Here is a 15,676-nt window from a genome sequence, read left to right on the forward strand (position 1 = left end):
CATCCAAACAAGGGTAATGTGGTTGCAGACGCCCTCAGTAGAAAGGTGATGATATCACAATTAACGGTCTAGAGAGAAATTCAGAGAGATATGGACCGAGAGCAGATTGAGCTTATGATTGGGGTCTCGCCAGATTAAAGATTCAACCCACTCTCATATATGAGATTTGAGAAGCTTAGACAAGAGATGAGTGGTGTCAACAGAAAATTCAGAAAGTGCAAGAGGGTCTCGAGATAGAGTTTCAAGTATCAAATTGAGTTCTCAAATTTAGAGATCGAGTGTATATTCCCCAGATAACAGAATTGAGACAGAGAATTTTTACAAAGGCTCATAGTTTTCTTTACACTGCTCACCTAGGGGTGTAAAGATGTATCAGGATTTAAAAAGATATTTTTGGTGGTCAAACATAAAAAGGGATATAGGTGAGTTTGTTACCAGATGTCTCATTTGTCAACAAATTAAGACTGAACACCAGAGACCCTCAGGGTTGCTTTAGCCTTTGCCTATTTCAGAATGGAAATAGAAGTATATCTCCATGGACTTTATCAGTAGACTCCCTAGAGTTCAGAATGGATGCAATGCTATTTTGTTTAATATGCATTTAATATAAAAACTAATAAAACATATGTTTAATATATTTTAGGTTCAAAAATTTGAAATATCATATTTAAAACACGAACTAACTGAAACGTGAATTATACGCATTTTTACTACTTGGATGAGCACATGCCACTGGACTGTATTAAATTTTGGGGCACTGAGTTCTGTTTGAAATCTCAGGTACTGAACTGTTGTTTTCCTATATTAATAAATCAAAAATTAAATAACTTAAAAACAAAAGCTCAACGCAATTCTGCGAAAAAGAGAGCTTCGATCAAACGGAAATGGGACGAAAAAAGCTTCTTTGATTCATCGTCTCAAATTCTCCAATTCCTCGTAAAATAAAATCAAAACAACATCATAAAAAAAAATTCAATAATTTTTTCTCTAATTATTAATACAATCCAAAATGTCTATCAACATGAAAACCCTAACACAAGCCCTCGCCAAAACCGCTGCTGTGATTGAAAAAACCGTACAAACAACTGTACAGGAGGTAACTGGACCGAAACCTCTCCAAGATTACGAGCTTATTGACCAGATCGGGTCAGCGGGACCCAGTCTCGCCTGGAAACTCTACTCTGCCAAGGCGCGTGATACTACACGCGCGCAGCAGTATCCTATTGTATGTGTTTGGGTGCTGGACAAGCGCGCGCTGTCGGAGGCAAGGGTGCGTGCAGGATTGTCGAAGGCGGCGGAGGACGCGTTTCTGGATCTGGCTCGTGCGGACGCGGGAAGACTGGTCAGGCTTCGGCATCCGGGAGTTGTACACGTGATTCAGGCAATGGAGGAGAGTAAGAATGCGATGGCGATGGTGACAGAGCCGCTGTTCGCGTCGGTGGCAAACGCTTTGGGGAATTTGGAGAATTTTGAGAATGTGACGAAAGCGCCGAAGGAGCTTAAGGGATTGGTATGTGTAATGTGTTTCTTTAGTTTCTAATTAATGATGATTTTGAGTTGCATTTGGTACTCTTCAATTATTTTCTTTAAACAAGTTAAACTAGCGGAATTAGAGTAAATGTTATGAAGTTGGGACTGTGAACTATGTATCTATCAAACTGATGATGTGGCAGTTAATACTGTGATTCATAATATCAATGGTCACATCAGTTGGGATACGATAATGATAGCACTTGTAATGCGGAAGTTATAGTCATAAGTTGATATTGTAGATTATCAGTGTATCCTTCGATGATCTGGTTATGATTATGTAGTTATTTTTATAGTTAGCAGTGACATTGCTTAGCTGTGTGTTCTGTTCTTTCTTTTGGTTGGATTTCTTGAATGTTGCTTCAAAGCATCTTTTGAAAGCATTGATTGGATCGTTTCAAAATGTCATGGTGTAATGTTTGGTTTTATGTATTTCTTCACATATGATGATATGTAGACTATGATGGGCCATGTGAAGTATTTGTGATTTTTTTCATAAATCAGTTATTTTGATGAAAAATAAAAACTTACTGACTTGAAACATTAGTGCAATCTTTGCTAGAGTATGCAGTCTTCAGAAGAAGTTTTATGTTAGTGTAATTACAAGTTGTGTAATAAATGTTGTAACCATGTCTTATTTGGATGATCTTATGGTTCTCTTTTAAGTGAGCATTGGCTATCATATTTTTGCAACACTTGTTGGGAGAGTATCGGCCATCATAATAATTATCAAGAGAACTTTCTCAATATCTTTTCAACATCTGTTATGTTTCTATTTTTTTTTTTTCTCTTTGATGTGGAAATACAAGAGAAAGTTAAAAAGTCTGTGGAAGGGCATGGAAACATCATCTTGTTTATTGGGACAACCTTTCCTCCCCCAGTTTGGGCTATTGTTAGGGAACCTGGAACATGGTGTTCTATGCTAGAGAATAGATTGTGGAGGTTCAGACTTGGGAGAGAGATAGATAGTGGAATGCGGTGAATAAAAAATGTTTGTGATTACCTGGTGTTATATGTGTAATGAAGGGTGATTATATTTTCCTTGCTAGGTTGCTAGAGAAGTCTACTTGATATTTATTTTTACTATTGTGTGAAAGAGTTTGTTGGATAGTTAGATGGGATGTCTAGGAAATAAGATGCACTGTAGGATGGGGGACTATCAAGTCACTTTTGGTTCTGAAATATCCAGCCAGAGGGAAATCACAGGGGTTTTCAGGATGTCAAAGATATAATATTCAATGGGACAAGAATCTGAAAATTTGTGATACTGCTAATGTTTTATTTTATTTTCTTTCATATAGAATCTTTTGAAATATTTGGTTTATGATATTTTCGGGAGACAGAATTATAAGAAATTTAGTGTTTGCACACTCATCTTAAGTGTATGGTAGTGTCCCAAGGCCAACTCAAAGATAGGGGAAAATAAATGTTCCAGCTTTCTATCATAATTTTCTGGCATTTAATGTAACTTCGTTTCAAAACGCAAGGGGGAACAAATAAATAGAGATTTAGTTGCTTGCATTTTGGCAAAGTAGACATGATGAAGTAGGAACTGCTGCTTACTTCCCCTACAACAGCAATGGAGTACTTTCCTTAAGATCCAAAATCCCAATTTTTTTGTCTAGATGTGTAATTCTATTGAGATAAAAGACCAGCTGTACTTGGTCTTTTTGTCGTATTATGATCATAACTCATCTAGCTCAAGTTAGATTATATCCAGGCATTTTGGACTGATCCTTTGCTTATTGTTGAATCTATATAAAGGGCTATTTTTATTTATGTGTGACAGTTATAGCCTTCTGAATGTGTTTGCTTTGCAGAAAATGAGTTTGTTGGAAATGAAGCATGGCTTAATCCAGATTGCAGAATCCTTGGATTTTCTCCATTGCAATGCTCGTCTCATTCACCGAGCTATATCACCTGAGGTTATTTCTTCACTTTATACATGTTTTCATCATTAAAAAGTTGCAACAACTTGTTCCTACTTTCTTGGATTGTTCTTTAGAATTATTCCATTGATATTTATCTTGATTATCTTCTTCAACTTTCATTATTCAATTTTTTTTTTTTTGGAAATTGGAAATTAAAGGTCTTCATTGCTTTAAAACTAACCTGAACTCTTATCTTTTATAATTATAGAAAAAAATGGAAATGGCTCGAGAATTGATGAGACTGTCTTATCTTCCTCTGCTTTCTCTCCTGTTTTTTATTTTTTCTTTGGTGTGGATGGGATTCATTTGGAATGTTCCATATATAATTTTGCTTTTTTTGATGTTTTCATGTAGAACTTCACAATAGGAAAAAAAAATGCAGGTTTTCTCACTTTACCAGTACTCTTCTTTTGATTATAATTACTTAATGGTGAGTGTTTGAGTTGATGCTGAATATTGGTGTGGTAGGGATCGTAATTGTGGCAAATCAGAAACCTTGTGCCATTCTCACTCACACCCAATAAAATCAAATCGAAAAATCACAACCAACACACAAAACAAAAGAGAAGAGTAATATAATTATGATTTTATTTCTCTTGAAGTTAAGAACTCAACAAATGAAAGTAACACTGGATAACTTCGGCTATTCAAGGAATCGAAGACCTCCGTTTTAGCCCAAGTTGCCTAGAAAACCAAATGATATTCTTCCTGTTCTTCCTTCTCATGCGCTCCCCTTTTTATCCTTTCTCCCTTTTTTTTCTCTTAGCTGCATGGCCCTCTTTTTGTTTAAGTGGTCCTCCCATTCTTTTGTGCCAACATCCCTTTTGCATTCTTGTCCCTAATTGTTTGTCTCTTATGGGTAAGAATCTTAACATTACCTGCCTATTTGAGAACCACATTGTCTTAAAGGTGAAAGGTGGAAAAATGGAAAGTCTTTTTAATAATTTTCTTCTTTGTTTTTTTTCTTAGAATTTAGATTTTTTTATTTTTGCAAAATATTTATATTTTCTCTATTTTTCAGATTTTTTTTTTATTTTTTAAACCAATTAAAAATAGTTTAAGAAAAAATATAAAATATATTTTAAGCATCACCTGTGCCTGTCACATCTCCCTAACCTACCATCTCCTTCAACTTCTTCATCTTCAACAAAACATGTTCCTCACCAATACTCTCTCTCCAAACGCCTTCCATCAAGCTCAAAATAAGCTCACACTTCCTCTAGAATTCGTCGAATAGTGGGAGCCAATGCTTCGAAGCCTCCAAAATCAAATCCATATATTCCTGCTTTATCTTTACCTTCTTGCTCAATTTGAAGAAAATCTCAACCATTTTGTCGTTAGCCTAGTTGTTGCTAGTGGTTGAAATCTTCATTTAGCTTTCAAAATGTTCACCCTTAAGATGAGTATCACCAGTTGTGGCCTTCACTTCCACTACCCTCTTAAATGGTTGACAAAGACATCAAAAGTTTCACTAGCAAGATTGAAGACAAGGGCCTTCTTCTCACCATCTCTGACATCCTTCCATGTTGGAATCATCCTTTTCAAACCATTCTTTCCAAGTTTAGTCTAACCAATGTCACCTTTTTCATCACCTAAGTCGGTTGATTAAATTTTGGCGTTTTGTTTTCATTAGAATCGACCAATTCACCGTCGGAACTTGCCAATTTACCAATTCGGACTTTTGTCAAGTTTGAGGCATCTTTGAAACCTATCGATTTACCATCAAAATTTGCTGGTTTTCAATTTTGGACTTCTAGCAAGTTTGAGATGTCTTCAAAATCTTCCAATTCACTATTTTGGGCCACCGTCAAGCATCTAACACATTTGTTCTCAACTAAAGCTTTTTCCATCTGTAGGACAGGGATCCTTGCCTACATTATTCTTTCCTGAAACCCCACCTTTGGTCAAGATGTTGCCTTTATTTAATCTGTCATTGCATTCTATCAGGACAATGAAGGACTTGAATCTGCAGTGATGTGGTTCGAATTCCTTCTTACAAGCGAAACGGATCCCTTTATTCCACCTTGCTCAACTCTCTTTTTCTGTGAATCGCTGGAAAAGTATCCACTCCCCAATCTCATCCTTCACCAAATCAGTCCCTCCTATCTTCAAAGATTGAAACCATTTTGATACTAATTTGTTAGAGACCTCATACAATTCTCATTCATATAGAGCAAAATAAAATCCAAAAATCACACACAAAACAAAAGAGAAAGAGTAATAAAATTCTGATGTTATTACCCTTAGAGTTAATGGCACTGCTAATGAATGTAACACCTGATAATTCTGGCAATTTGAGGAGTCGGAGACCTCCACCCCAAAAACCTAAAACAATATTCTTCTGTTTTTTCCTTGTCACACACTCCCCTTTTTATCTCATTTCTCTCTTTTCTCTTAGCCATGTGGCCTTCTCCCCTAAAGTGGTCCTCCCTTTCTTTTGTGCCAGCATCCCATTTGCATTCTTGTCTCTAATTGTTTGTCTTTTGCTGGTAAGAATTCTAACGGATAGCTATAACAGTTGCCACGTCAGTGGGCGTGGTGACGACATGGGGAGCAAATATGGTGGTATAGGAACATTGTTGGAAATGGTTATGGCTTTGGCAGTTTTGTTATGGTCTTTTTGGCCATGGGCAGTTGCTGTTGCCATCCTGTATAAACTGAGTTATTTTCCAATATATACATTCTTTCTGGATACTGAAAATGCTTAAGTTGCTTCTTTAATAAATCCTTCTTAGCTGATGTATAATAGTCGTTGTCTCTTTTTGGCTTAATCTATTGAGATGAAATTGGATGCTTTATTTTCTTTTTTTATGTTTATGGACAAGAGTATTATTTAGTTTTAATTTGGAATGGTTAATATTGTCTTTGATCTTGTGGCATAAGAATGCTGTTTATTATTTGAGAGTTGGAATAGTTATAATTGAGAGGTCAATAGCCTATGATGTTGGTCCTTTTACGGATTTGTTATCTGATGAGGAACAATTTCTTCTGCAGAATGTCTTAATAACTTCATTTGGGGCATGGAAGCTTGGTGGATTTGGTTTTGCAATCACGACAGATCAAGCCAAGAGTGATTCGTCTAATGTGCAGGCCTTCCATTATGCTGTGAGTAAAATTTCTGTTGGGTTAAGTATAAAATTATGCTGGTTACATTATTCATGATCATTTTTGGATATAATTGTTGCATTTACATAGTTATTTCTGGTAAAATTTGAAAACATATTTGGTTAATGCTTCTTAATCAGTGTATATTCTTATCCTCTTATGTCACATGATTTCCCATGTATTTTCTTCACCTAAGCCTGGTGATCTTAAATTCATATCACTGTGAACATCCACTTCCCATATAATCCATGAACTTTCAAGACACCTAAGGGTTTTTTCGCTCCCCTTTTCTCTTGGACTTGTTCTACAATACTGAATTATATGGTTCCTTTTGTTCGTCAACTGTTTTTTGTTTAAGGTTTTCATTCAGTCCTAGTCATCCAGTTCTGATGAATATAGTATTTTCCTCAGTGAACCATATTTAGTATTTATTTCTTTATTTGATGTGATTGCACAGGAATACGATGTTGAGGATTCTATGCTGCCCCATCAGCCATCCTTAAATTACACTGCACCTGAACTTGTTCAGAGTAAGACTGCTTCAGTTGGATGCGCTTCTGATATGTTCAGCTTTGGATGCCTTGCTTACCACCTGATTGCTCGCAAGCCTTTGTTTGATTGCCACAACAATGTCAAAATGGTAATCATAGATTAGTTTTCCCTTTTTATAATTCATTTTATATTGGCAGTGGGTATAAATTTAATCTTAAATGGTTTTCTGAAAAAAAGAAAAGAAATTTCTTCATAGGTTTTTTTCCCTCTTGTGCTGCTCACATGCTGTTCCATTTTGTTCTCTGCATACAGACATTCATTGGCAATTCACTAGGCCACTGTTTTATCTGCACAGATATCACATGATGTGATAACAATTAAATTGGTATTTTTTGGATGGCTTAGACTTTATATGACATGCAATATCTCCAATATGCATTTATTAGCATTCAAATGCAGTCTCAAGCATTGAAAGTAAATTAATTTAATGGTCTAAAATTTGCATCATGTGTTGTGTAAATTAAACAGTGGTTGTCACTGTCTCATCCTAATTTAATTCGGCCTTTTTAATTTCAGTTTTACTTGTCATTGTTAATTCTTTTCCTTTATTTATTTTCTTATCTTCATGCAGTATATGAATACCTTGACTTATTTATCCAATGAAGCTTTCTCCTCTATCCCATCAGAATTAGTTCCTGACCTTCAAAGGATGCTTTCGGCTAATGAGTCTCTCAGGCCGACAGCATCAGATTTCACAGGTAAAAAAGTGAGCATTATGGATCCATTTATTTTTCTCATTCTTCTGTATGATAAATTGAGGACAATATTTTTCTGTTAATTGATTTTTTTAGAGAACTTAGAACATGGAAGGTTAAAAGAAAAATAAATATATAAGAAGGAATTTAAATGAGAGGGGACTGATACAAACCTTCAGATGGAGCGGGACGACGCCTCACTTCACCTGATGACTGGAAGATTTCCGCAGCAAAGAATTCCCAGAAGAATCATTCACATACTCAGTTACACAATATCGTTAATAACATTTTTAAGTGTTCCCATTCACTATAATACATTCATTGTAACTAATCACTGATTAACATTTCAATAAACAGCAGTGCTTGTATATTCATTTCATTCATTAATGGATTGTTTACCCTTGACATCAAGATTCTAGGTTCACTTTACATATGCATAACAAAAATACATCCAAAAGAACAGGGCAACTCTGCTCAAAATACAATTCCTTGGTCACGCTCCAGCTCTTCGAGAGGCTGTCTCTCCCTACTCCAATTTGCTCATCTGAATTCCCCCCTTTTTTTCTCTTTCTTCCAAGTCTTTATACTCCTTTCCTATTCCTTTGCACATCCTACTCCTCTCAGGGAATGTCACCTCATCTTTTAAATTCCCTAGGATCTGGTACATGCTCCTTGCTTCCATTACCTGCTGCCTTTGACTCATAATTCTTTCCTGGCTTGTTTGATCATCTTGCACTCCCCTTGGCTGGCTGCCACTTGTCATTCTTCCTTTCTCCTTTGATTTCCTTTTAACATATACTTTTGCTCTAACAGGGACATAAGAAGGTATGGTCAGAAAGATTAAGAGGGTCCCTTTCACAAGCTGAATAACATTTAGTTCCCAATGAAAAAGTGTCAAGAAGTTTGCCTAGGCCTCACCAATATCTTTGCTACGATGATTTGCAATTTAAGAAAACTATGCATCAGAATTTGTTTGTGGTTTTGATTTGAAAATTTCTTTTATGTGAGCATGATGTTTTTTAATAATTATCTGAAATGACATATTGCTCAGACATTTTTATGTTCAGTGCTATTGCCATTATGTAAAGTAGTGATCTAGTGGACCCTTAATTTTTTGTGTGAGGGAGCACTCTAAGAATATTTCTAGTTAAAAATTATTGGATAATTAACTCATTAACGACACTTTAAGAAACAATATAATTAAAAATTATTTTGTGACATGAAAAATTAAAATTCATATAAGTAAAACACTTATTATTATTTGTCCAGAATTCTTCAATTTTGACTTATTTATTTTTATTATTGTATCAATTGAAATGTTGATTAATCAAAGTAAATAGTTTTTTAACTGAACAAATAATAAGTGAAGTAAAGATAAACTCTTAACATAAAATTGAAGGAAACATAATCAAAGATTTGAGATCATTAACAATTTATAGCTAGTACATTTTTTCCATTCGGAGTTTTTAATTTTTAGCAGTTATGGTTTTTGGAATAGTAGATGTGTTTTCTGAACCTTTAGGTTTTTGGGATTGCTTGTCCTTTTTAATGTCGACAACTTGTACATTAATAGAGTATATTTGTTTCCTAGAAATATAGAACTAAGAAAGATAATAATACTTGACTTGACATCAGAACAACTAAAGTAAACTAAGAGAATTGAGCTTGGTAAGGAGGGGCAGAATTGTAATGGATTTAATATACTAGAGATGAAAACTGAATTGTATAATTTAAGGGGGGGGGGGGGGGGGGGGTGGTACAAGCACTCTAGTTCATAATGTAGGTTCACTATTGGATGTACTCTCTTATTTTATGATATATTTAGCAAAGTTGTTGAGGATCTCTTGTTGGTGTCATGGATGTTGTGGCATTAATTCAGGAGTGGCTGTTAGTAGCTTAGAATATGTTAGCAATTTGCTTGAGCTATCGTTGTCTGTTTGTAATTTTCTTTTGTGTTGTACTCATACTTGATTTTTACGTTTCTTTTAAATTTATGGCTTCCTTTGCAGGATCTCCATTTTTTCGTAATGACACTAGGTTGCGTGCGCTTCGCTTCCTTGACCACATGCTTGTAAGCATTTGCAATTTAGCTATTACACACATTCTTATGAGATATACTGTTCCTGATTTTGTGTTTGAGGAATGAAAAAATTAAAGAATTTTGATTGAAATGGTAGCCCTTGGCATCATATTTTTGTTTATTTAATTTTATTTTTGCAGGGAAGAGATAACATGCAGAAATCTGAATTTTTAAAAGCATTATCAGATATGTGGAAGGATTTTGACTCTCGTGTTCTGGGGTATAAGGTTCGAGTCTTCTTTTGGGTCAGAATTTACTTGTTTCTTGGTTTTGATATTTTCTCCCTGTTTTTAGTAATCTAATCTGACTTGAAGTTGAAATCTGTCAGTTTGGTTATATATTTTAAAATAAGCCTGATAATCACATTCTGATTTGAATTGAGCTAATTTTTGTTCGCTGAGCTGACGGACCATTCAGGCTTTTATGTTGCAACAATTATCATGCATGGAAACTTTCCTGAACAAGAGTTTCATGCAGGTTCTACCACCACTTTGTGCAGAGCTCCGGAATGTAGTGATGCAACCAATGATTCTGCCCATGGTTCTCACAATAGCAGAGTCTCAGGTGCTAGTTCTTTCATATTGTGAAAAATATCAAAACTTCGCCTTGTACAACATTCAAATGGGCATGTAAAATGGTTGACTGTAATCTGTTTGGATTGATTGTTGAAAGGAGGTTGGGATGGTGTAGTTCATGTTGTTGATGTCTCATTTATTCCAACATATTGTATCCTCTTTATTTTCTTCTGGAACAAATTTTGTCTAATCATATGTTAAAAAGTTGTTGCAGTTAATTTGAGGATGATAGAGGCTTTTTTTTCCTTCACAGTTGGCTTTGTTAAATTTTTTTTCCATCAAGGAATTGTTTATTGCATCTTCAGAATATCACATTAACTGTCTGAATTTAATGCTATCTATGCTTGGAGTGTCATTCAATGAGTCGAATATAGAATCTTGTGGAGATTGTTCGGTTGGCTTTGTAGATTTTCTTTCTGATTTGCCTTTTTATATTTTGGTTTGACTTGAAGTTCTCAACTTGTATCTTGAAGGGCTATTTTTGTATATTTTCTAGATCATATGGTTTGATATGAACTTAATGTAGGTGAAGTGATGTGTCAGCATGTCACATTGAATTTGTTTGTATTCGATCTAGCATTATTCTGTCCTTAATTAATGTAGGATATCTGACAATTTAATGTAGGATAAAAATGATTTTGAGCTAATAACACTACCTGCTATTCTACCCGTCCTGACTACTGCTGCTGGCGAGACACTTTTGCTACTTTTGAAGCAACTGGAGCTTATTTGCAACAAGGTAACTGAGATGATTATGCTAATCCTTCTTATATTGTAGATTAGAGGAGGATGCAGTTGATTAATCCATATTTTATGGTAGATTAGTGGATCCAATTCTTTCCGTCATTCTTAAGTTTAATATTTATTATTATATTTCTTGATGGCATCAATAAATTTAATAAATAGGATTGGAAGTAGTTTGGCGATCATGTAGTCTAAATGAAAAGAAGTTAGTTATGGCATTAGTTGGGATGCAAGGATGACAAAAGTCTATATACATGTTTTTATTACCATGTTTAAATGTTAATGCTGCTAACGTGCCGTCAAGAATTAATAAGTAAGCTTTAATCCAACTTTCCTGTTGCATTTTTAGCTTATACACCTCTAGATTCATAGTCTCTATATTCTTGAACAAATTGTACTCCATTGTGGCAAAGATTTTAGGTCCAGCTGGAGTTATTAAATCTTGTTTTACTAGGTAATTACCTCCTTTTCATGGACACAGAAGCTTGATATCAGAATTATCAATAAGATGTTTAAATAAATCTGAACGAGGCACACGTCTCTTTTTATATTTGTTTAGTGGTTTCTAAAATGCTGCCTGATGAAAACTTTCGTGTGAGTTTTATGTTGTATTTAGATGGCATATTTTCATCCCTGAATGTTTTTTTTTTTGTTTATAAATGCTTTTACTACAAGAATAAAGCACTAGCATGACACTACCTGTTATATGTTGTTGCAGACTGGACAGGAGCAGTTAGTATCACATTTGTTGCCCTTGCTTGTTCGAGGTTATGATGATACTGATCCTCGCATACAAGAGGAAGTTTTGAGACGATCGGCGTCCCTTGCCAAGCAACTTGATGTTCAGGTGACCAGCAATTCTCATCCATATGGAAGTTCCTTTTATGTGGCAAGGAAGGAATAAATTATCATGTATCATATTGAAGCTGTCTGCATTTTATTAGTTCCCAGATTAGACCTTAAGTGCTAATTGAAGCCTTATAGAATAAGAGCTAGAATTTGCCCAGCTGTTGTCTCAAACACTATAATTGAAATGATCCTCATAGAAGTTGAATTCTGAAGCCTATGACAAATTTATGGTCTCAGTTTTATCTCTAAGAAGCAATCAACAGCCCAAGATCTTGAAATTCCACTTGGCTTCTGAATGTCCCATCTTCATCTACTATCATTTTTTTTTTTTTTTTGGTGGCAAGTGCAGGGAGAAACTGCTGAGACCAGTTTCTTTAATATTATTTTTTTTCTTTCTAGTTGGTGAAACAAGCAATTTTGCCCCGTGTGCATGGCCTAGCTCTTAAAACAACGGTTGCTGCGGTATGTATTTCATTAATTTTATATTATTATTTTTTTTGTAGTGCAATTATGTGTGTATATGGTTTTTTCTTCTGACCAATTCTCCATATTGAAAAATCTTGTATAAACTGGTTGTTGAAGGTTACACAAATGTCATTTTTGCGGGATTGTGAGTTTTGCTTCTATGACAGCTAGAATCAGATGTCCATTATAGTGCTTGTGCATGTCTTCTTCCTTTGAAAAGTGTGGACACAGCTGATATGGATTATTTCTATCTGCACCTCAGTGATAGCTGTGTGCTACCATGTAATTCTGTTGACAGTATCTTTTTTGTTAAATTATGTATGCATTTTTGAAATTTGGACATGGAAACTCTTTAACATTGACTGGATTAAGATTACTGGATGTCCTGCCTGTAGATAATTTAAACCTGTGTTTTGGTTTATTCATTTTTTTCATTTTGTTAAGGAACTTGTTTCTTTAACTAGTTCAGAGCTATTCCACTTTATATGTTCAATCAAATTGGGAAGCTGCTGTTTCTTATGCCGGTGTTTTTAACTTGTTTCTTTCTACTTTGGTTGATTTTGTTGGGTCACTAGTCTGAAATTTTGTTCCATATTATTATTAAATTTCAGTTTGTTTCTTATCAAGAAATAGTTCCCTGAAAAAATGTCGTTTATAGCCATGACAAAGCAATACTGTTTGTGATTAATTTGTTTTAGTGTAAAATGCACATTTGGTGCTAGTCTGGGTGTGTGTAAACCTCTTGCCTCTAGAGAAATTAGTTGCCATGACTGTTAAATGACATCCTAAGTCTGACTCTTTTATTCCCACCCTAAAAAATTAGCAGAATAGTGAGAAGAAAATGAAGAATCAATCTTTAGAACTGATATGAAATTGAAATAAATCATGCTGTGGAAAGGGCAAAAGATAATTAGTCATTCTCGTGTATTATTTTTAACTTTCTTTCCATAGTTTTTGTACAAGTCAAGATGCTAGACATTGTATTGTCAACATAAGCTCAGCTTATTGTAAAAAAACAAATTGTTCGGAGTGCAGAATGCCTTGAATGAATAATGGGTGATTTGTTTTCACTACTTCCTGTTGATCTAGAAATTGATATTCAATCTGAAGTGGTGGGGTTGTTTCTGTCGGCAGGTGAGAGTCAATGCTTTGCTATGCTTAGGAGATCTGGTTCACACACTTGATAAACATGCTGTTCTTGACATTTTACAAACAATTCAACGTTGTACAGCTGTTGATCGCTCCTCTCCTACACTGATGTGTACCCTTGGGGTTGCTAACTCAATTCTTAAGCAGGTAAACTATGGACTTGTACTATGGACTTGTTGTAGCTTTCTACTGCATGTGGTGTGTTTGTGTTTATGAAATTCTGGCTAATTGTCGTCACTTTATTTTATTCAGTATGGAGTCGAATTTGCTGCTGAACATGTCCTTCCATTACTCATACCCCTTCTTACTGCTCAACAATTGAATGTTCGGCAGTTTGCCAGATATATGCTTTTTGTCAAGGATATTCTCAGGTATTGCCATCATATATTGCATTTATTGAAATACTATCTCATCCCAGCCCCCAGTCCATTCTGTGTTTGTGCATACTTATAAAATGACTTTATCCTTACCAATCATTTCATTCCATTGCAGGAAGATAGAAGAACAACGTGGAGTTACTGTGACTGATACTGAATATCCAGAGGTAAAAAATATTCCTTTTGCCATTTTCCCTCAATCTGAAGCCTTAAGCAAAACTAGTGGGAGTGTGGTTTCGACAACAAAGAGCAGGCCATCATGGGATGAAGATTGGGGTCCAAAGACAAGGGGACAAGCCCATTCCAATCAATCTTCTTTCAAAAACTTCTCAACCACTACAACTATTTCCAGTGATAAACCAAGTCAAGTAACTCCTGTGCAATTGCACCCTTCCTTGGTGTCTGCTGTATCTAGTCAGCAAACAGCTGCATCATGCCCTCCAGTTGATCTTGAATGGCCTCCTTGTGCATCTTCATCTGTGACCTCTTCTGTAGCTGATAGTCAGAAGCAGCTGCCAAACACTGGAAGCTCTTCATCTTCAACTTTTGATGATCTAGATCCATTTGCTGATTGGCCTCCACGGCCAAGTGGCTCATCGCAAACTCTTAGCAATGGCAATATAGGATCAAGTTCAAAAAATTATTCTGATTTGACAAGTACACCAAACATTATGAGCTATCCAAGCAATGGCAATAACAGTTGGCCCTCTGACAAGTTAAACTCAACTTTGGATTTGAGTAGTTTGAATTCTGGGAGCCTGAATAACCTGAATTTTATTGGGTTCATGAAACAGAATCAAGGGTATTCAGGTCCAGGTTCAGTTTCAGTTATGTACAATAACAAGAAGGAATCTTCTGATCTTGGATCCATATTTGGTACTACCAACACTGGACTTACTGCACCAAAACTTGCACCACCTCCTGCAACTGCTGTTGGTAGAGGAAGAGGGAAAGGAGGCAGTTCAGGCTCACAGCATAGTCATGTCAAACCATCATCAGAACAACCACCTCTTTTGGATTTGCTGTAAAGGATTTTTCTATTTTTCAACTTTCAAAATAATCATACACAAGAAATTTTTCAAGTCTTGTAGATTGTCCGACTGCGTCCCACACTTTATTGAGATGGCCAGATCCTCTTAAATGCGTTGAAGTACAAGTTCATCAATCAATCTCTTGGACATGCAAGCCCAATGGCTCTCAGGCTGGCATGGTTTGTTATATGTAGATCATTGCGAGCGGTTTGTAGTTTATTGTGATTGGTTCTGTTCCGGTTTTTTGTTCTCTCTCTCTGTCTCTCTTTTTTCTGTTAATTCTGTATTTTTCTGCCGAGTTTTGTTCAGTTTCTTGAATTTTGAATATTGGAAATGCGTTTTCATAGTCCCTATAATATATTCTTTAAAAATGTACGAGACACTTTTTTGGAAAGAAAAAACGTGAGAAATGAAATATCCGAGTTTCTGCTGAAGGTTAGGACTCGGTTACAAAAAAGGTTAGAAGTCAGTTTCTGACATCTCATCTTTGTATACCATTTTTTATATTTGGCTCTTTGTGATTGTTGTTTGTGATTGTACACTAATAGCTTCTCTTAAGAATTTATAGCAACTGCCCAAAGGATAGTTGAGTA

At 35.4% G+C, this 15,676-nt stretch overlaps 1 protein-coding gene across 2 annotated transcripts; it reads left to right on the forward strand.

The window, feature by feature from the left end:
- The first annotated feature begins 814 nt into the window (after positions 1 to 814).
- LOC123203225 (SCY1-like protein 2) lies at positions 815 to 15,458 on the forward strand. Of its 2 annotated transcripts, none has more exons than XM_044619498.1 (14): positions 815 to 1,510; positions 3,351 to 3,455; positions 6,456 to 6,566; positions 7,024 to 7,206; positions 7,690 to 7,816; positions 9,823 to 9,884; positions 10,034 to 10,138; positions 10,371 to 10,457; positions 11,094 to 11,207; positions 11,931 to 12,059; positions 12,461 to 12,523; positions 13,661 to 13,822; positions 13,928 to 14,046; positions 14,168 to 15,458. In XM_044619498.1, the coding sequence occupies exons 1-14, from the start codon at positions 1,010 to 1,012 to the stop codon at positions 15,078 to 15,080; spliced, it is 2,781 nt and encodes a 926-aa protein (XP_044475433.1). In that variant the 5' UTR covers positions 815 to 1,009; the 3' UTR covers positions 15,081 to 15,458. The 2 variants fall into 2 exon arrangements, with proteins under 2 accessions (XP_044475433.1, XP_044475434.1); XM_044619499.1 differs by having other exon boundaries at positions 816 to 1,510; positions 10,034 to 10,120.
- Positions 15,459 to 15,676: the final 218 nt, after the last annotated feature.

The sequence above is a fragment of the Mangifera indica genome, chromosome 19 (genome assembly GCF_011075055.1).
Source record: "Mangifera indica cultivar Alphonso chromosome 19, CATAS_Mindica_2.1, whole genome shotgun sequence".
NCBI lineage: Eukaryota > Viridiplantae > Streptophyta > Magnoliopsida > Sapindales > Anacardiaceae > Mangifera > Mangifera indica.